General features: G+C 39.4%; 1 protein-coding gene across 2 annotated transcripts in view; it reads right to left on the reverse strand.

Moving 5' to 3' along the window:
* The window catches only part of APBB1IP (amyloid beta precursor protein binding family B member 1 interacting protein), a 49,309-nt gene that overhangs the window by 12,152 nt on the left and 16,394 nt on the right, over positions 1-20,763 (reverse strand). For both annotated transcript variants that reach the window (XM_009275213.2, XM_019470998.1), the window contains exons 7-9: positions 13,625-13,699; positions 12,153-12,296; positions 8,574-8,684 (exon numbers count right to left, since the gene is read on the reverse strand). In XM_009275213.2, the coding sequence (XP_009273488.1) occupies positions 8,574-8,684; positions 12,153-12,296; positions 13,625-13,699 (330 nt within the window). The remainder of the gene's footprint in view (positions 1-8,573; positions 8,685-12,152; positions 12,297-13,624; positions 13,700-20,763) is intronic.

Raw genomic sequence — 20,763 nt, forward strand, 5'->3', positions numbered from 1 at the left:
ATTTATTAAATAATAAATAAAATTTAATTTTATTTAATTAAAAATAAATTGCTATAATTTATATATTATAAACATATAATAATGTTTATTATATCCTCTTTGAGATGAGAGGACCAGAACTGCACAGGTGAGAGAAAACCATGGACTTGCGCCACAGTATGGCAATGTTTGCTGTTTTATCATCTATGCCTTTCCTAATCATTTCTAATGCTTGATTTACATATCTGACCACTACTGAGCACTGAAACGATGCTTTCATCAAGTTATATACCATATCAGCACCCTGCTCTTGAATGGTATAGGTCAGCTCAAAGTTAGTAATTTCACCAGTGAAGTTCTGGTCACTTTTGTCCCTATGCACATTACTGTGTGTATACCTAGACTGTATGTTATTTACAATTTTATTGTCCAGAACCTCAGCCTCACAAGGCCCTTCCAGAATTCTTCAGCCTGCCCTTTCCTCAATGATCTGAATAATGCAGCATCATCGGCAAGCTTCCTCACCTCACTGCTTACCCTGTCTGAATATTTTGAGACTGTGGGGTTCTCACCATCCTGAGAAGTTGAGAGGGAACTCTCAGTGAACAAGTCTAGAGTGTCCCGTGCCGGACAACATGGGAGTTATTTACTGCTTACCCTCTACCCTATCTTTTACTAGCTATTGTCTCCACTGGGCAATCCATCTTAACTACTGACATTCACCAGTGGGGCCCATTCCAAATTATCCTAATCAGTTCCTTGATTAAATTACTCCAATCAGCAACCATGATTAAATGCAGAGTCACAAGTATATTCTGTCAATTAGGGTCCAAACTAGCAAGCTGCTAGTCACCCAGCTCTCATGAAGAAGGTTAAACACCTCAAAGCCGTGCAGGCAGTCTGTATCTTCGCTTCGTAACAGCCAAGAACTGTATTGTCTCTCACTTTCCAAGAAGCAGCAGCAGCGCTGGCTCTCTTTTTATGTGTAACTTTACCAGTGACACATAAACGTAACTTAGTACTGGACCCATAGCCCACTGAGGTTGACTGGAAAGATCCCCATTACCTTTTCTGGGCTTCGGATCAGGTCTAAGGAGGACCGTTGCATACTGCCAGTGCAGAGGCTGCCTACTGCAGCTGTGTGCAAGGCCAGACCATGGGACCAAGCACCAGCAGCACCAAGCTTAATACTGAAGGTTTATACTTGTAAAAGATTATTAGAAAGTGGCTCAGATGGAGGCATTTGGCTTCCTGTGGTTTTTAGATGCATGAAGCACACTACTTTGGATAGGAAAGTATAATGTTTCAGCCAAGAACTGTCACACCCCACCCCAGCAGCTTGCTCACTTGGGAAGAACTGTACCGTAGTGAAATTACTTTGGCAGTACAAATGGCAGAAGTCTCTGCTGTTGACGGTGACCTTTACAAGCTTGACCCTCCACTAAAAACTTCAGGTCACATGCAAAATCTATTAGAAAGTACATAAAAATCCTGACTCAGGATAATAAATTCAGAGAAGAATCTGGACAGCTGAAAGTCCCTGGAAATGATGAGTCGGTGTGAAGATCCACGTGAACCAATTTCCTCCTTTCACAGCTCCTGCATCTCAGGATAGCTGTTTAGTCCGGCCCACAGACATAAGGAGCTGTAGTCACTACGCAAGTCTGTTTTTGCTAAACTAGATTCACAGTCCCTGTAATAAACTCTCTGTAAGACTAACAGAGGTTATAACAATATCAGTCATGACAGTCGTGAGAAATACTGTATTTTTAGGCAAAGTAACACTAACCTCAGTAAGCCACGACTTACACATCTCACACGTAGAGACAGATAAATTATTTTGTTACATGGTGCATACCGTGTCCTGAAAAGGTCATTAATACTGTCTGACAGCAAAGTGAAAACATTTCCTCTAGAAAGGTTTATCACCTTTGCCTCTGAAACATGCAGCACCAAAATGAATTATGAAAGACAACTGTTTAAAAAGCAACCACCCCAGAATTCATAGTTTGAATGAAAAGTGGTAATATGCAAGTAGACAGGGACTCCAGAATTTTTCTCACAGAAAAAAAATTCCCATGAAATAGTGCTTTGAAAATAATAGTGTATTAAAATGCAACATAATTTGACTACAGTGAACTTTTTTCTCTGTCAATGTAAAAACTCTTAATAATGATGAATTAGTAGCATCATCAGGCCTGATTTTTGGAACTGTTGGACACCTGTCCAGTTACTTATTAAGGCCTGAGCACCTCAAATGTCCAGCTGCAAAAGGATGTGCCATGTTCCACCTGGAAAAGCACTGAAAAGGTTTGGAACAGAATCTAGTGTTCTCCTCTGACCCACTGTCTCCTCTACAAGTATCAACTGTCTAGAGATAAAGAACGCAGAAGCACTTGAATATAGAGAGCTTATTTTCTGCAGAGGTTTAAAAAAAATATTTGTGCACAGATTACATTTTCAGATATAAAGTAAACTCTTTGCCTAAGGAAAAAAGGGATAGAACACATTGAAAACCAGAAGAAATGGGAACTGAACGATGTGGTTTCTATGGTTTGTGCCAAAACAAATGACTAAAGGCCATGTGTGCATGAAATTAGAGATTATCCCAATAAAATGTTCTTTTGCTTTGCCTTCTTCCAACACTGAAGATGAAAAGTAAACTGAAGTTATTCAGGCATCTCATTGGATTCCTTGCCCCAAAATATATGGATCATTGCTCAGTCTCTGAGGCAGAAACAATAGCCAGAAGCATAAAAAAAGTGACTAACTTTGGATCAAAAGCTTTGGCTTTAGGCCAAATTTTCACAAAATGGTCAATGTTTTTGGATACCTTATATTCTACTGATGAACTTGTGCTATGTTGAGCTAGCTTCTCAGAAAAGCTGAGACTCTTTTGGCTCCTATGACTGCAAGTAGAATTAATACTCAGCACCTTTCAAAAATCACACTAAAGTGGTTCAAATTTGCCGTCTACTATTAAACGTGGTCAAATTCTGACGCTATGCACTTCTTGCATTAAGGTGACCAGGCTTAACTGATATTTTGAAGACGTGTGAACTGTACAAATAAAACAGTAACTGTCCTATTGTAAGGAAATTATTCTTTTGACCTACATTTCTCTAATGACTGAGGCAAAATTTTTAGGTCATTAAAAATATATGTAATAGCCATTGTAACCGAAGAGGACTGCTTTATGCAGCAAATATTTTCCAAAGCTATTATATTCCATTTCTCACTGTCCATTCTCTGTCCTTATTCCCCCCATTGTTTAAGCATTAATCTTGCACAACTGTGTGCATGTACTATGACTATAATCCCACATATCCAAAAGTGTTCTGTAATAAAGAGTATTTCTACTTTTGCTTTTTCAGTTTATCTAGCAATGAATTTTACTCTGAAATATTTATCTGAAGCATTCATGCTAACAGTTTTCAAATCTTTCACATAAAGAAATAGAAAATCTCCTGTTTTCTATCCTCGTTTCCTGCACTAGCCATTTTTCTCTTTTTCCTACCATTTTCTATCTCAAGCACTGCTAATTCTCACCTTCTACATTCTTAACTGTCATTGTGTTGAATGCATTATGTATATGACTCGGTCTGCGACAGAGCATACTGGGTGTGAGGGAGGAGGGAATCAGGAGCAGAGTGACTAAATATCAAATTACCTGCTAGAATGACACCGCTGTTGCAAACAGAAGCTATTCTTGAAAATTTACTTCCAAAATTCTTTGGATCATTTGAATTTTTTTAAAAAAATCGTAGTTTCCAAATCACACCAGGAAAACTTAGCTGTTTAGACTGCACGGGAAAATGTACCCAGCTGTGGAAATAGAGGATGATTTGCCTTTGTCTCAGTTTATCCCCAGGAAACCATTTTTTTTTCATCGTAGATTAATTCAGCATTATGCACCATTACATCCAGATTACTCAAGCACAACCAGCACCAATAAACTATAATTAAATCCACTCTTTGTCACAGGCACATCAGACTGACTAAACCAGCAAATTTGCATATAGATTACCTTGCTATTTGTCTGCTTTGAAAGATTTTTCAACATGGTGTGACAAAACCAGCTCCTGGATTAGTGTGTGCGCGCACATGCACGCGCACACACACACACACACTTTTAATGCACAAAAGCGCGCACACACACACACACTTTTAATGCACAAAAAACCCATTACATTCACAATTTCTGCTCAGTGCAACAGATGCTGTTGCTAGCATGATGAACAGACCCTTTCCTCCGTGGTGGAATCTCTTGGTTTTGAGGGCTTTCAGCTTCGGAATATGAAATAAATGACAAAAGGTCTCATCCATTTCCACAGCATTCCCCATGTAACGTAGATGGTGAAAGAGAAGATCTACAGGGAATCTATGCATAAAAATTCGCATTTGTAAATGCAAAGGCAACTGTGAGGAACCAAACCACTCCAACTTGCACACTTGCTGTGTATGGTGTGTGAAACTACTTTTTCTGTGGAGAGATTTTTACTCCCTTGCCGTTCCTCTCCCAGGAGTGGCCAGCACTATCCACAGGGTGGCGGGGAGAGCTGTGTTGCTACCCTCTCCCGCCTCCTCTGCCTGGAACAGAGGGACAGATCTGACCTTGACAGATGCAGGTTTGAGTGAGGGTCTTCGTTCACACTTGGCTGCCCCTTCCTTTCCTCTTTTCTGCATATGGAGGTCTCTATTAAGAAAAGACTCACTTTATCTGATGTCAAAGTGAAGGGTGGGATCTTTACATTTTTGTAAGCATTACATTTAGGCTGAGTAGAAAACAGGAAGAATCTGCATGTTTACAAGAGCAGATGCCCCAAAAGTATTTATTTTATTCAGAGGCTCTATATTTAATATGTGGAGGGTTCTTTGTGTTGTTTTTTGTTTTTCAAATGTGGGATTTCCTTTGAGGGAGGAAGGCTTGTTTAGCACTGATGTAGAACAATTCAATTTAAGGTTATAGCTCAGCACAGACCAAGTAGCTACTGGGAAATCAAACAGTTCTTCAAGCTTTATAGTTGCCCCAAAGCCTAAGGATTCCTGAAAGCCAACTGCATCGGAGCCTCTGTGCCAGGCTGCACTCTCATCCTCAGGACCCAGCCACATCGGTTCTGGTTTGCTGCACAGGCACAGCTAAAGATGACCCTGCTGTCTGACACCGACCAGCAAGCTGTGCTCTTTTCGGTTGGTCCCAGCTGGGCTTTCTGCTGCCTGAGAGGAGCTGATACGAGGAAGCAGCTGCTTTGTTCAGTTACTGCAGTTGCCTCCTGAATCATCCTGAAAGAAAACTCCTGAGTAAGCTCAGCAAAGTGCTCTCTCTTTTGCTGCTAGACACTGTGATGTGCTTTTGAACTGTTTCTGGCACACCGCCCTTTTCCCCATTATCTCCTCAGTGTTTTGATGGTTAACAAATAAGCAAAAAACTCCCCATTTTTGATCTGAGCTACAGTATATACAATGGGGTGCTGATGTAATGGGAAGATATGATAGGCAAGGAGCACTCACAACACATCAAGCTTCTCTAGCTGTAAGAGGAACATCCTACAGGATGGATCTGCAGCCAAGAACATTTATATTTGAGCTAGTATAAAATAGCTAGTCTAGGTGCAGCTCCAACATCACAGGCTGCAAAACCTACCCCAGCTTCTGGCTAAGTATCAAAGCAACCTGCCCATGATGTGCATGATCTTCACAGGTCTTCCATTCCCCTGTGTGTGTCTCGGGACAGTGAGCTCTGCAGAGGTTCTCTTCCAGTTACTTGTTTGTGTTGGCTGCAGGAGAAGATTATCTGTCTTTAAAGCAAATGGGGGAAAGTAATTGGAAGAGTAGCAGCCATAGCCATTGCTAGCTATTCACTGTAAATCAAAGGAGATTTTCACATTTTGGAAAATAGATTAGTCTGCAGCCCTTATTAGCTCCAGCAAGCTGTAACGCCACTTGGAAAGTTTTTGAATAACAGCATACCACTACATTTTTTTAAAGAATTGTTGCTTTCCGAGGACCCCCTTAGGAACTGCTGTCTCAAAACAGTGAGCAGTCATCAGCCAAGTTACTTGCTCTGCTGTGTTTCAAACTTAACAAAAGAAACTGCCCAGCTCAGAGGCAAGAGACCAGCTTGTACTTTATAGTGCAGCCTTGGCTGTGGAGAAATTTCCATCTGGCTTGGACTGAGCTGGGCATCCAAATTCCTTCAAAATTACTAGGTTGCCAGTATAATAAAGACAAATGTCTACCTGTTAAATCTATTGCCTTTTGCTCACTGCACCTGCCAGCAAAAGTACTGTCATTTCACCTTGAGGACTTTATTCTCAAAATATGGCAGGATGAGAAATATCTCAAGGATGATGGTTTGTTTTCCTTTGACATCTCAGGACAAGTGTCTCCCAGCAAGAGAGATATTTTCTTCTGGGAGACTTCCATATAAAAACAGACAGGAACAAAATGCGACTAAGTGTAATAAATGGCTCTATGTTGCTGTCCACACACTTTTGTGTCACCAAGCATCCAATCAGAGAGACCAACATTTAACTTTGCTCTTTCCCTCAGCCCAGAGATCTCAAGATGTATTACATCCTCAGCTCCAACCTCCAAAGGTAAGAGGATACAACAGAACTCATTTCAGCTGCATGCCTTCAAAAAGGTATATATAGAATTCAAATTAATGTACAGAAATTATAATAAATATGAAACTCTCCATTGCATCACCCTCAGAAAGCCACCCTAAGTGGGAGGCTTCCACTTCTGAAATAACAGAAGATTTGAAGATATCAATACTTGCCCATACTTCCTGACCAACTCCAGTCACTGCAAGAGACAACTGTTAAAAGAAGCCAAGTCTGAAACTGAGCCAGTCAGGAATCTACCAAATGCTGATTTGTGGGAATTAAAATGAAGAACAATCACTGTAACATAATCTATTCATCGGTAAGTAGTGTTGCTCAGATATAATGATCTTACCAATATGATGTTTATTCTAGTATACTGCAAACACATTTTAGAAGCATCAGAGCAAACAGTTTTCCTAAGTAAGTTTCATACGTTTATAAGCCTATTACACATAAGGCTTTCCCTAGTGAGCTTTTGATCTTGTTCTTCACATTTCACATTGAGGGTACAGTGCTAACATCACACGTCCAATAAAGCAAGTATTTTAGTCGAGTTGTGACTTTTTTTTAGTGTAAGTTCTTATTTATAGCATACGTCTTTTCACAAAAGATGGCAGTTAATTCCAGAAAGTTTTCCTAATCATTGTGAACAGTTAAACATATTGATGCATACACTTCAAAAATCATGCTTTTATTTTCACCTGAACGGAATGTGAATAACTGTTATTAAATTAGTCAGACACTTCTTTGACCAGTCGTCTGTTTAGAAAATAAATTTCCCCTTATATTTTAAATCAGCTCCCCTTTTCCTTTTTTTTCTCTCACTACAAGTTGTATTTTTCAGAAATAATGCTTACCTGTCAACTTCAGAAGGCTCACCCCTGTTCTACGAAAAAGGATAAAGTGTTTTTTGCAGAGCATTTTGTGGAGAACTATGCTATTAAAACTGCTCATCTGTGTTAATTAGATACATCTGCTTCAGAAAATAAGTCTGGGTCTATAAACCGCTTCTGCTTGGCCATGTGTAAATTAGGCTAGCAGACATTTTGAAACTGAATAAAAAAGTGCTGTAAGTGTGCAGCTACAGCCAGAAATGTGGTATTATAAGTGACCTCTGATGTGAATGTTTCCCATACTTTTTTCCTGAGATGGCAAGATACTGTGTTTTCTAATATCTTGTTTGCACTGCAGGCCTTTAAATAGAGAAGCAGCAACAAGATTATCTTGTCTTGTACACAGTAATCCCACTGTACTCTAAAATCTGTATTAATGACAGATAGCAAGCAAGGCCTAATAACTGCAACCTCAAAGCTTCATTTCTGCTATCTGAACTATGTGAAAAGCGTGGGCTTCTTTTCCTTTCCTGAGAGGAATGCAGAATTCCCAGCCTATTTGCAGTGCTATTACCTGGAGAGGCAGCAATGAGATACTTCAACAGCAAGCAATGATTTTCATGAGTGGGTGAACAATGTCTTTTGCCCTCCTGGCACAAATAGTTGTGCAATAAAATATGCCATCTGAGATGTCTATTCCTGCAAGATTTTGCATCTCAGTTCAACAAACCACTCAACAGGTATGACTACACTGCAAATAAAAAGTAGACATACTTTTTAGTAGATAGCCCACAGTGCTCATAACATCAACATTAGGGACTGCAGTCTTCTCATCATACATCTGCCTTGCGTGCCATTTGTCCAGATGTGTCCAGTCACCTGAACAGTCAGTCACTGGAAGCATATTCAGCCTTGTTTTGAAGACAACTTTATAGATGCAGTCTAGACATACACCATAGGACTACCAGTCCTTAAAATTAAGGTTCTAAAGGTATGTTCTGATCAACAATGAACCGAAGAAGAAAATAGACATGATTTTGCAGGAGGTATTCTATCTCATCAGGGTCCCTGCAGCTTCAAACTTAAACATGTTTACATATAAAAGAAACTGTGTGTGACATTTGCAGAACTTATTTTTCTTGTACATTACCTTTAAGACAAAGCAGTGATCTGTAGGTGCCTTATATTTCACTTTGTGTTGAGAACCATAATAAACGTTCATATTCTCAAATTGAATGAAGCATGCCAGATCCCGTGATGTCTACAAATGAAAACCAAGCACATCATTGTTAGAACAAATTGAATTTTGACGTGAAACTCATTAATAGAACCTTTTTCAAGTGTATGAATGCCAATGCTTTTTATTTTTTTGTCATAAAGTTGACTGAAGAAAGATGAATTTTAAGTATGTGCATTCTTAAACTAACAATTGGAAGAGGGTCAGTACATATTTGGAATAGTATATAACACACTGCAACATTTTGCTGTTGTTCTGGTTTTGCCATGCTTTATTGCTTTGTGTGGAGATTTTGGCTTATGGCTAATAAGACCAAATAGAACACCATAGTAAGAAACAACTTTAGTAAAATAGATATAGGCCTTGCAACCACATCCTTACAATTCTGAGTGGAGAAAGAAGGTTTGGGGTTCTAAATTGCTTTGGGAGCTTGTTTTTCTTTGGCATATGTAACAAACAAACTCTCAGCAGGAAATAAGCACAATTTCATCTGTTTTGCTTTGAATTTTCTCAAATTTCCTGGCATCGTTCCTTTTCTGTTTATCATAATATTTGCTTTTTCACAGTATGTTGCTAAAGTAACAAGGTTTCTGTTGCTGGCACACTTAGTGCAGAATTCTGCATACAAAGCATAACTTTTGCAATCCTTTGAGTGGAAATGCAAAAATGGCTGTGTCACATGGTCACTGTTGGATAAACTGAGAAATCAGGAAATTGTGAAAAAAAGAAAAAAGCAAATAACAAACCACAAACCCTCTCTACCCCTAAGAATGGTGTTATATTTCTGCATATGATGGTTCTTCTATGCTGTTCTCATTCTTACTGATACTTCCATTACAATACGCCCTTGAGTTGGGTTTATTTACAAATTGAATTTGCAAGTAAGATTTGTGGGGAGAGGGAACACTCCATACTGTATGTAGACAGGGCTTCTCTCTCCCCCCTGTCTCCCCTGAAGCTGATGTCAGGGATTTTGTCATTGACTATGTGGACCTAGGATTTTCCAACACTCTAAGTTCCTAAACGTGCTCAAATCCATGCAGTATAATGAGTTGTTCCTTTCCTTTACGAACCAGGTAATGGCAACTAAGACCAATATGAATGCAGTTGTTATTTTCTTCTAAGTAAGGAACAAATTTTTATGCAAGGGACAAAGGCACTTATTGCTAGTATTTCTGCAATGTTAACATGACAAAGCAACACAATTAACAGAAACAAATTTTAAAATTGTATCTGCAATTCTGATTCTGTTGTTTTGTGACCCTGTCCATTAACAGCATGTTTTTGAATGGGATAGAAGTAGAGTAACGCTGAAGAAAGAAATTAAGACAGCAGTGCTGACTGGTGCCTGGTTTGTTAACAAAAAAACCCCAAACAACAAAAAACGCCAAAGGCATGTGTGTAAAATTATCTGAACGTGTCCCTGTATTTTCACGTTTGCAATGTATTTTACGGCCAACGTGCAGTGCCAAAGGTATGCCAGACTTCTTTGCTTTTTTATAACAAGTGAAGACATGATTACATGATGAATTTCAAAACAGCTGCAGCAGCTGAAGATATTATTGTCCACCAACTGTGTGTTTCCGTACCTCAATGAAAGATCACTCTACCCACAACTGAATGACTGCAGCAAGGCGCATGTGCACTCTTCATACCACCCTGACATGGGATGAAGTCTCATAATTTAAGGGCTTTGACTGAAGAGCTCTACTGAATTCTGCTCCAGTGCTTTAAGATATTTAGCACCCTCACTGCACCCTGCTCATCCACCAGAGATTACTGTCTCCACAAAAGACGTGTACCTGAGCCACAGCTGTTCCAATACAGAGTCCAGTAACTAACTTAAATCATCATTAAACACAGATTTGAGCTAAGAGACTTTACTTTCGCTGGAATGGCTGAAGCATGGACATATGCATCCTTTTGCTGAAGGCTGTTACAGGAGCAGGAGCAAACAGTTGATTGTGGTACCATCTTAAAAAGCTAGATTCAAGGTCCTCAATCCCTGTGAGTGGCTGAGCTGGTAATATAGTGAGTTTGAAGCACTCACACAGTTCCTTAAAATGGCTCAGTTATAGGCAGGGTGGTATACAGGCTGTAACGACTAACAGGCAATAAAGTATTAAACTAAAACAGCTGTTACAAAGTGATGGCATGGCTCCATCCTGAGCCTATGTTTGCAGTCCATCACCTGAAAAAAGAAAGCACTTTCCTCATTTGCACTATGATAGAAAGTCACTGAAATGGATATCTCTGGATGATGAAAAAAGGCTGGATAACTCAGTATATGTTTGCCCTGCTTTGGCGCTGTGCTACTGGCCATCGTTGGAGGCAGGCTACAAGGAAATGTCAAAGATGGACTTTTCGTTTGACTATTCTTATACTCTTTCCACCTTAAGTGCCTTCCAAATAGCATTCTAGTTCCTAATTGATAGGATGTTGTGTATGTGCAACATGATTTGAGGACGGAAAGCTGTTACCTCAGGGTCAGGTAAAGTCAAAATAAATTGCCGTGAAAGCAGCAAGGTAATCTAGGTCTCTGTTTCACTGAGATTTGGTTATAAACACAGGTCACTGGAGCAGCAGCATGGCATTCCTTTACAAGCTATCAATTTTTTTTTCTCCTTTGTAATTAGTTGGAATAGCAGAACAGTTAAGTTTCACAGCACAAATCATAGCAGTAAAGCTCCATCAGCAGCACCGGAATTTTCAAATATGAAGCATTAGCAGAGCTGTAAGTGCTAACAGAAGTGGTTTTCAGAATTTAAAAAAAAAAAAAAAAACACCAGTCCCAGAAGCCATCATTCTACCTTATCACTGCAGAAATGAGAAGCCAGCCGCCCTTATGTGCAACATGTCCAGGACCCCTTTGCTTCTCCAGTGCTGGCAATTCAGACACTTTAAATATTTTGCAATGCTAAATGTCAGTGCCTTTGATTCGGTCAGGTGGATGCTTCTGTCTCACTTCTTTCTACACAAAGAGCAGTCTTAAAAAGCCTTAAAAGGCACAACGCATTCTCTAGGTAAAGAGAATGTAGGAAAAAAGGTACAGCATTTCTGCATGCTGGTTACTAGTGCAGAAAGTCAGTATCAAACAAAGTAAAATTCCACCTTTTTTGTGATAAGAAATCAGTTTACTTGAGAACTTTTTATATATTCTTCCACGGGGAACCCATACAACAGTGAAGCATTTTGGCAGCGTAATACCAGCTGAAGGGTGCTGTGCTGTTTTTCTTTCCCCTACTGACTTCCCGAGGAGTGCTATTTCATTAATGCTTTTATCTATCCATAGAAATCAAAAGGAGAGAAATGTGACAGGATTCAGTGACTACATTCTAATATTTGCACAAGTGGTGTAGTCAAAGTTAAATGAAAAAAACCCCAACCCGCTCAGATGCACCAGACAGTGCTCTTAAAATGTCACCTTGGGAGTTCTTCACTTTCACCTCCATGAATTGTTTTATTGCTAAAAGGATTATTTGGCTTCCTGACCTTGGTTTTTCCTTTGGGTACATAATAAATTCCAGAAGCTCGCAGAAGAAAATAACGTCTCTTCCAGGACTTTTTTCCATCTTCTTTTAAATAAAGGGCCCCTTCAAGCTCTGGCACAATGACAGATGTCCCACAGAAGCTTTCCTGTGCAACAGAAATAATAATACACAAAATAAATTGATTCAAGCACAACCCTATTAACAAATAGCATAAAAATGCTCCCTTTAAAAAATAAAGACATTTCCTGTGACAGTGAACATATGAACATGAGGAATGCCGTAACCAGGAAGATGAACACCTTAGACAGGCAAAGGAAACTTTTCCAAGCTAATGTGGTAACTCGGCCGTGCAAGCTGGGTGCTCACACTGGAAAAGAAAGCTCGCAAAACCTTCATTCTCTAAAGGGTCAAGAAAAACCTACAAAAGGTTTTAACTAGACATAGATGTGCTCAGTGAAGGCAATAAAACAGAATGGTTGGTGCTACTGCTGTTGGTTTTTCTCTATTGCTGTATCTATAGGTTCTGTAGAGAAATACTTCTGTAGAGAGATTCTATTTAGAGACTGCTTAGAGCTACAGCTAAAGAAAAAAATCCCCCTCAATCTCTGCTTTCACTTTGAAATATATGCTAGCATTTACAACACTGTTTAAACAAATATACTTCATTGTTTGCTTGAAGGACCTACTGTTGGGTAATTTTTAATGCCAACACACTTATCACCTAATGTTTTCATTTAGAATTTACCAGGACTTCTGCTGGTTGACATCTGGTGCCTTCATGAGATGCACTAATTTTGAAATGGGAATCCTCAGCCACCCGAGAACAGTGAACTTTTACGAAAGTCAAAATGCTTGGAGAACTGTGATAATCTTCTCTTTTCATATAGCTCTGGATTTTTCTCTCTCAAACATACAACTGAAGTAGAACTTCAGCAGGAAAGGCAAAGAGGCTAAACAGACTTTCTGGAAAAGTGCAAAAGTTCTTTTTCTGTTGTAGTATAGCTAATAATTTGAGGTAGCGAGAAGTGCATCTACTTCAACCCAAAAGATAATTGTTTGCTACTGATCAACCTTACTAACAATATAAAGTCACAAGGGCTGGCCTAAGGGTGTGGCACAGCTGTTTCTGTTATTCATATTTGTATAACACTGCTTTTATTGTTATCATGGCATTACTCTTCATAGAAACACTAAGTAAAAACATTTCATGGCATTGGGGTCTGTAACAACAAAATAATTCTCCATCGTTTAATTTCTCTAATAGGAGATATAATATGCATTTTTAATGGTGAGCAACAGATGCAGAGGAAAATCCACATATTAAACCTTAGACACAAAGACACCAACCATCACAGAACTTCCTGGTGTTACGCATTTGCCCACAAAGAACTAAACGTTGTCGTTGCAGAGCAGATGCAGATGGTGGCAGAGTTTTGGTGACATTTGCATCCTCAACCTAGAAAGTTGGCTTACCTCCAGTAAAGCCTCTTTGTTTTTATCATTCATTTCTTTGCTTTCATTCTTCCCTTTGTTTGCCAGGTAGAAATTCTAATTAAGACACAAAAGAAATTGATGTTCATTATAAAGACAGCAATACAAGTAACTAGATCACTACAAACCCATTCAATAGTTACTCAGTCTTTCAATATTGAGTACCCAAGCCAGCAGATGCAAGAGGCAGATGCTTATGGACTCTTCTTACAGAAGAGCTGCCTGCTCATGAATTTTAATTCTTTATTTTGAATATAATTCAAAAGTAATACAAAATTACTTTTGCCTATGTATACACAGCCTTCCAAAATTTTAAAAACACTGGCTTATGTTTTTGGCTGTTTTTTCTGGATCAATGGGTTTGATTTTATCGTTCCAATTTTCACCACTTCCTATATTATTACAGGCAGTAGAGAACATAACATTTTATTGCATGCTGATATACAATGAACACAATGCAGTATCAAAAAGCTAGAAAGCGTTTTTCCTAACAACCCAATTTGGTAATTTGCACGCTTCCTATCTGGCACTCTGTCTATAACTCAGCTCTTAATTTTTAATAAAAGTGCTTATATGCCAAAGCCTTTATCCAAAGTTACTACTTTCTACTTTTAAACCCCTGCTCATGTTCTGCAAAGTATTTTTATGCAATGAAGAAGGTATTCAAAGATCTAGAAGAAATCAGAAGAAATGATCACCATGATATCTTGGCACGTGCTCCAGCCTACTGAAACAAAAGCCTATACTTTGAAATGACCCTCCGCTTCTGTGACAGAGGGCTGTGAAGCTGCAGCCGCCCTCAGAGGACCCAGTGCCTGTCTGCCCCTGCAAACAAGGAAGCACCTCATGCACACAGTTAACAGTAAAAATAAATTCACCCACTGTTAAACAGCAAAAACAATTTTGCATCCATCTGCATTGTAGGGATAGACAAAAGGACAGCACTTGGACATATGTGCAAATTCAGGCAGTGGGAAGGTAGCTCAGGAGCATGCTAGGACTTGTGTGCTGGAGCATGTGCAGGTGGCTTTGCTCAACAGCAAGCATGGCCAGATAGCAGAGCCTGGCTGCCTGCAGACAGTAAGGCAGCTAGGCATGAAGGAAGCAGGTAGATCACAGAGCTATGCCATGCATCAAGGAGCATTTGGATCTATGGGCTTGAGGCCAGAATGATAACACACAAAGTTCTCGTGTTTTATCATTTTCTAAACAGAAGTACATGTAGAAGAGGAGCTTGGGTTTGGAAAATACCTGATGCATGGGACAGTCTTACTGATTTCCCTGGAATTAGTGAAAAAGTTAAGTTTGCAGAACAAAGGGCATAAAACAAACACACACCATTGTCTAGGAAAAAGACAAAATTGTAAAAACCCGACAAATTTTGAAAGCTATCTACTTAAAAATTACTCCTAATTCTGTAATTCTTCAGCAATTCTGTAGGAAGAAAACTAAGAGTTTATCTGACTTTTCATCTCTCTCCATTTTTTCATGTCTCAAGACTATAAGAATGTGGCAACATATTTGCATGCCTAGAACTCCACAAGGACTAAACTGCAACACAAATGCAAACATTACCAAAAGACAAATGAGAAGTGTGTAAATGAAGGAACATGCTGTTGCTACAGTATAAGAAAGAAACAAACAAGCAGCAAATCTGCCCTGCCAGCATACCATGTTTGCAGCAACGAGGTTTATCTGAAGTGAAACCCTGCTCTTCCACGCAACCACATCTTTTTCAAGCAGTGCTGTGAACAGCTGTCTGCCAGAACACAAGCCTCATAGCAGACGGTTTTTGGAGGGGCACCAGGAGAGAAAGGGGAAGAGGTGTGGATGGTCTCAAAACCAGTTCTTTAAAAACTGCTTTCTTAAAAGTTCACATTAAATCAGACAGGGGACATCAGAAACACAGCCACCTGCAATTTGGCCTATGCTGATGCCATATCTGTGGTATGAATATAAGAAAAGAAACTTGAACATTCAATACAATAGACAGTTATGCTAGGAAATACAGCAATGTTCTTCTCTAGGATATGCAGCAGCACATAACTGGCTCCAGACTGCCTAGGCACATTTTTAGTCCATGGATAAAGGTAAGCAAACACTAAGGACCACAGCTTCGTGACTGTATCTGAAGACAGTGTTCATAGCAGAAAAAACCCAAACCAACTCAAAAGTGTGTTCTCAGTACAACCCATATAGCGATGCCTGCCTATGCAGTCCAAAACCATAGGTCTGACTGACATTGCTCCACTCATCCCACTGGAAAAAAAGATACTGTTCTAGGCAGCTGCAGCCAAGTCCTCTATACATGTGCAACAGCTCTTCTTGACAGGGAGCACTATCACAGCACTGCTGGCTTGATGTTGGCACACCCACTTTTGCATTGATGAAGGTATGAAGAGAAACCTCAGAGGGCACTGTTAGGCTGGGTTGGGCCTCCAGACTTTGGGACAGATTTGGAAAGTAGAGAGACATGCAAGCTTTAAGCCTTCTTCTTCTATAGATCATTATAAAGACACAGTACAACCCCTAAAATACACAATGAAGATTTATCAAGGTAAGTACACCTTATCACTGTCTCAACAAGGCTTGGCTCATCAGCTTTACTACCAGCGGGGAGAGCATTCATCTGGCTCAGTCAGCCTTCAGTGCACTGATAATAAGAAAACAAAGCTCCTCTGATTACAACCGATTCACATTCAGGCATCTGGCATTTATTTAACAGAAACACAGACCACCCTGTACTGACATAATCAATGGTAAAGAGAGAAAGTTTGTAATGATATCCATGCTGGATCTCTAACAACGCAGCTTTTTCATTAGGGAAACAGGGCTCTGTCACCTAAACCAATGTTACACAGATGTACACTGTCATCTTTCACCTGTCAACACACATTTCATTTATTACTGATTACCTCCTTTATGTCTCTGCCCTGAAATCTGGAAGTACATGGTACTTATTATTTGTCAGTGGCTAAAAACCTGGGGAGCAGACTGTACACTGTACTTGTTTTATCACTGTGTGGTCTCCTATTTTTGGTCAGAAGCATTCACCCTATAGGAGGCAAACCACATGTGTCCACAAGAGGTCATTCCAAGTCCAGTAGTCAAAGGTCATGATAAAAGGCAAGCTCTTTCCTGTCTGAGGACACCACTGGGAAACGTATGTTTAGTTTGGGATGTCAGGTCATTAATGGGACAAGATGTGGCTACAGGGCAGCGCTCTGCATATGTCTACAGATTTGAGAGTTAACTATTTTTTACGTTCAAAGGACAATGTCTTTCTCTTGATAGAGAGCTGAGCTTACTTAACAGGATGGATTCATCCTCTTGGGCTGGTAACATAAGAAAGCAAACATAAAGGGTTATTTTAACAAACAAAGAATGCTGGCACACTTTGTCATTGAGTTTGCTTTGTTTGCACTGTTTGGGTTATTTGCTGCAGAGATGAGTAGTCGAGTGGTTTTGCTGAATTATTCCCTGTGCCTACACACCCCAGACCAGCTGAAGCCGACACAAAGCCAGTTGCTCTCCCAGGCCATTCTGCCTGACTCAGACTAATGCAGAGCTACAGTGGCAGTTTTGACATGTACTGCTAGCCAGGTACGACATCCTTAAGAGACATTATGCCAGCATTTCCCCCGTGCTTATGCAGGACAGTGGCAAAACTAGCTGATGACCCATCTATGGCTTTACATTAGCAGGAAATTCCATATGCACAAAAAAAAAAATACTGTAAAGATTTTATAGCCAGCTTAAGTTAATTTTGTGCTTTGTACAGTAAAGTACCAGTAGTCTATGCATACAACCTTTCCACTTACGGATACAGCTGTCTCCTTTTTTGTGGAAAGGCTGGTAAAAAAATTCAGGCTGTATCTCTCTGTGCTGTGTAACCCTCAAACAGTGGAAGACAGAAGGTGTTTTCAATAGTTTCAAAGAACATCTCTGGTGGCACGCAAGCAAACAAACTTGGATCATGGTAGAAACAGTAGCCTTTACTGCACTGCCAAACTCTCTGATCAGTGTTCCATGTCTCTATACTCGTAAAAAAGAACTTCCTAAGTGAAACAGCACCTCTCTCATATCTTTAATCTTTTATCATACACAGTCCCATCCAAGCTGGAATGCAGCAGCTATTTGTCAGTACATAGCAAAAAGTAGGTGTTCAAGGCAGCATCCTTGCTCTGCTTGCCCTTCCACTTAGGTTGTATTTTTGCTTTCAAGCTATTGAAACTGTTTTTCCAGAAGATCTGCAAGGTCTGCAACAGCACAGAACAGATAGCGTGCAGCAAACAAGGCAGCTACTCCATACTCATGACTATCTTCTTTGTGCTATGAGCTGCTTGTTTACGCTCATCCAAACTGCACCCAGAATGAGGAAAGAACTGGCCAGCTCACATCCCATTTCAGCCCATTTCAACTGCGTACTGAATGCAGCACGGTTTGTGCAGAAAAAATAAAACAGAACACAGTCATATCTGCAACTTGTATCATGATGTGTCCCCTAAAAAATGCACATTAAAAATATTAGAAGATACGTATAATTGCTCTGAAGATCACAAATGTAAATAAATAAATGAAGCTAAAGGCAAAGCTCCTTTGAAGCCCCCAAAAATTGATTTTCAACTGTTTACTTGATTTTATAATGTTTGATGAAATTACTACAGCTGACTTTCATGCCTTAAGGATGATGGTCTTCATCATCAAAGAGGGAGGAACATGGAACAAATGAAAGACGTACATAAGCTAGGATGTAGCTAACAGCAAAGCACTTAATAGGCTGATTAAAAGTCACCTGCAAAATGGTTCAAATGTGTAAAGACTGTTTCTGTGTTACAGTTCCAAGGCAGAAAAAGAAAAATATCTATTGAACTAGCATCTTCAACTTGAAACTATACCATGGTCTGAGATACACTAATAGAGAGAGAAATTAAGATTACTAAACAGTGGGAGTACAGTGAAAAACACTTCCCTTTTCTCACTTCTGTTTCTTTGCGCATTTGCCAGCACACTCAGTAATCAGGTTCCCTGCCACCCTTCTATGTTTCCTTCACTGGGTAACAGTGGAGACAAAAGAAAAGCCTTGATTCATAAAGGTGGCCAAAGTGGTGAAAACCAAAAGTATCACCTGGTGGATACTAGCCCAATTTCACTGACTTCAAAATAAATATTCAAGTGTGACACTCACTACAGCTGTCCTGTTATGAAAGACATTACAAATTCTTACTCCACCTCCTTCTCACGTTGTTTAGTATTCTTGCTTTTCCAAAGAAATAAAATGTCAATTCAGTATATGGGGTCTCCATTGGAGGGTATAGCTCTCACTTTTGGCTTACATATGAGGGAGCAGAAGCATAAAGTACCCACTGTATAGATTTTCATTATTTTTCATAAATACTGTCCAAAAATAATAAAAAACAAAAAAACCACATGCACGTGGTGTCACCTGCACTGTTTGAATTTATCCTGTCTGCTTGTATCAGCAAAAGAAAAACATAGGAAATCAAAATCCATGTAAACAAAAGTAAAATATAGTGTTCTAAGAGCATGACCAGCATTTACAGTCAGGAGTTTATATTCAGCTGCCCCTTACAAATAACCCTGTTTAAATGAAGCAAAAGCATTTCCTATATTTTGCTTTTTTTTAGAGTCTCTTTTAGCTAAGAATTATTCTTTGAGCTTTTTGAAAAGAGGTGTTGTGACCTGACAACCTTTCCTTTCCAGAGTCAAGCACAGCATCACTCAACTGCATGACAAAGCATCACCTTTCTAAGTTATAAAAGTTTTCTTCATTTGCTCATGTACCAATATGTATTTTTGTTTCACTCTTTAGTCATAGACTTGTGACACTCCATCTCTGTAGGTGAATCACTGATGCCATTCATGGGAAGGTCTTTTACTGTGAGTTCCCTGCAGGTTAAATTATATCACGGTGAGGAAAGGGCAAACATGTGCCTATCTTCGTGAAGAGGGAGACATCTGAGGATTTTGCAGATGCTTTTTCTAAAATGTATTCCAAATACTTTAAAAATTTGTTTTCAGAAACAAAGCTGCAGAAAAATATTAGAGACTACTGCATGACAAGAGTGACAATCTTCAAAAAAAGCCACTGGCGTTAGCTGAGCAGCATGTTGCTAGCACAGACATAGAGGATAAATCCTGCATTTCAAAACCTCAGTTCCTCCTTAGAAAATGAAACACGTTCAATTAATTGCTGTTTAATGTATACCAGGTACATAACTAGTTCACAGAAAGAAACAATGAATATTGGCACAGGTCATAGACCTTCTCCAGAGGTCCACTTGTTTTATCAATGCATCTGGACATCTTTATAATAAGATTTTTTTAAAGCATTTAATTGTGTCAAACCTCTGTAATGAAAATTTTGTATCACTAATTTGTCTAAGAATAAATTGTAGGCACCTGGCCACCTTTGGAATTTGGCTCTTTTTTTCCAGAAAAATATCTGCAAGTTACAAAACTGTGAGATCTCCACAGACAACCTCCGACAGAATGAGCACTAAGTAAGACCAACACGGAATCCAACTGCTGCTGCATTACCACCACTGGCTATGTCAAAAAAAGCATTCTGCAATTTCTGTACTCACAAAATGAGTTTACGAGGCAACCTTGACTGAGCTAGGAGGAGGAGGCTGAATATCCTGAAAATACAGTATCAGAACACCGGATTTCAGTTTCCCATTGGTTACACCATAATTTCCATAAGTAGTTAGTTAGGTAATCATACACCTTGCCCGCCACCAACTCAGCATTTCTGCTTAGTTTATCTTTTCAGGGACTCCCTCCAGATCACGTATTTTACCATGTTTCATTATCTAGTGTGAACTCTCTCTATACAATACTGATTATTTTCTGCCAAAAAGAGAAATGGATGATATGACTGTACTATTCTGGCTGTCTCAAAATGTTTGAATTTACTAAGCCTGACAGATGGCTAGACTTTATTGCTGGCAAAATATTTCAATAATGTGATAGCCGCAACTGATCCAGTTTCCTTAGGCTGTTCATTTTAGAGTTTATCACAGAGGGGCTGAAGCTCAAGGACTGCAGACATGTTCAGATAAAGCTCAGCATGTCCTGAGATGGGAGGACAGAGCTAC

The sequence above is a fragment of the Aptenodytes forsteri genome, unplaced genomic scaffold (assembly GCF_000699145.1).
Source record: "Aptenodytes forsteri isolate BGI_AS27 unplaced genomic scaffold, ASM69914v1 Scaffold336, whole genome shotgun sequence".
Lineage (NCBI taxonomy): Eukaryota > Metazoa > Chordata > Aves > Sphenisciformes > Spheniscidae > Aptenodytes > Aptenodytes forsteri.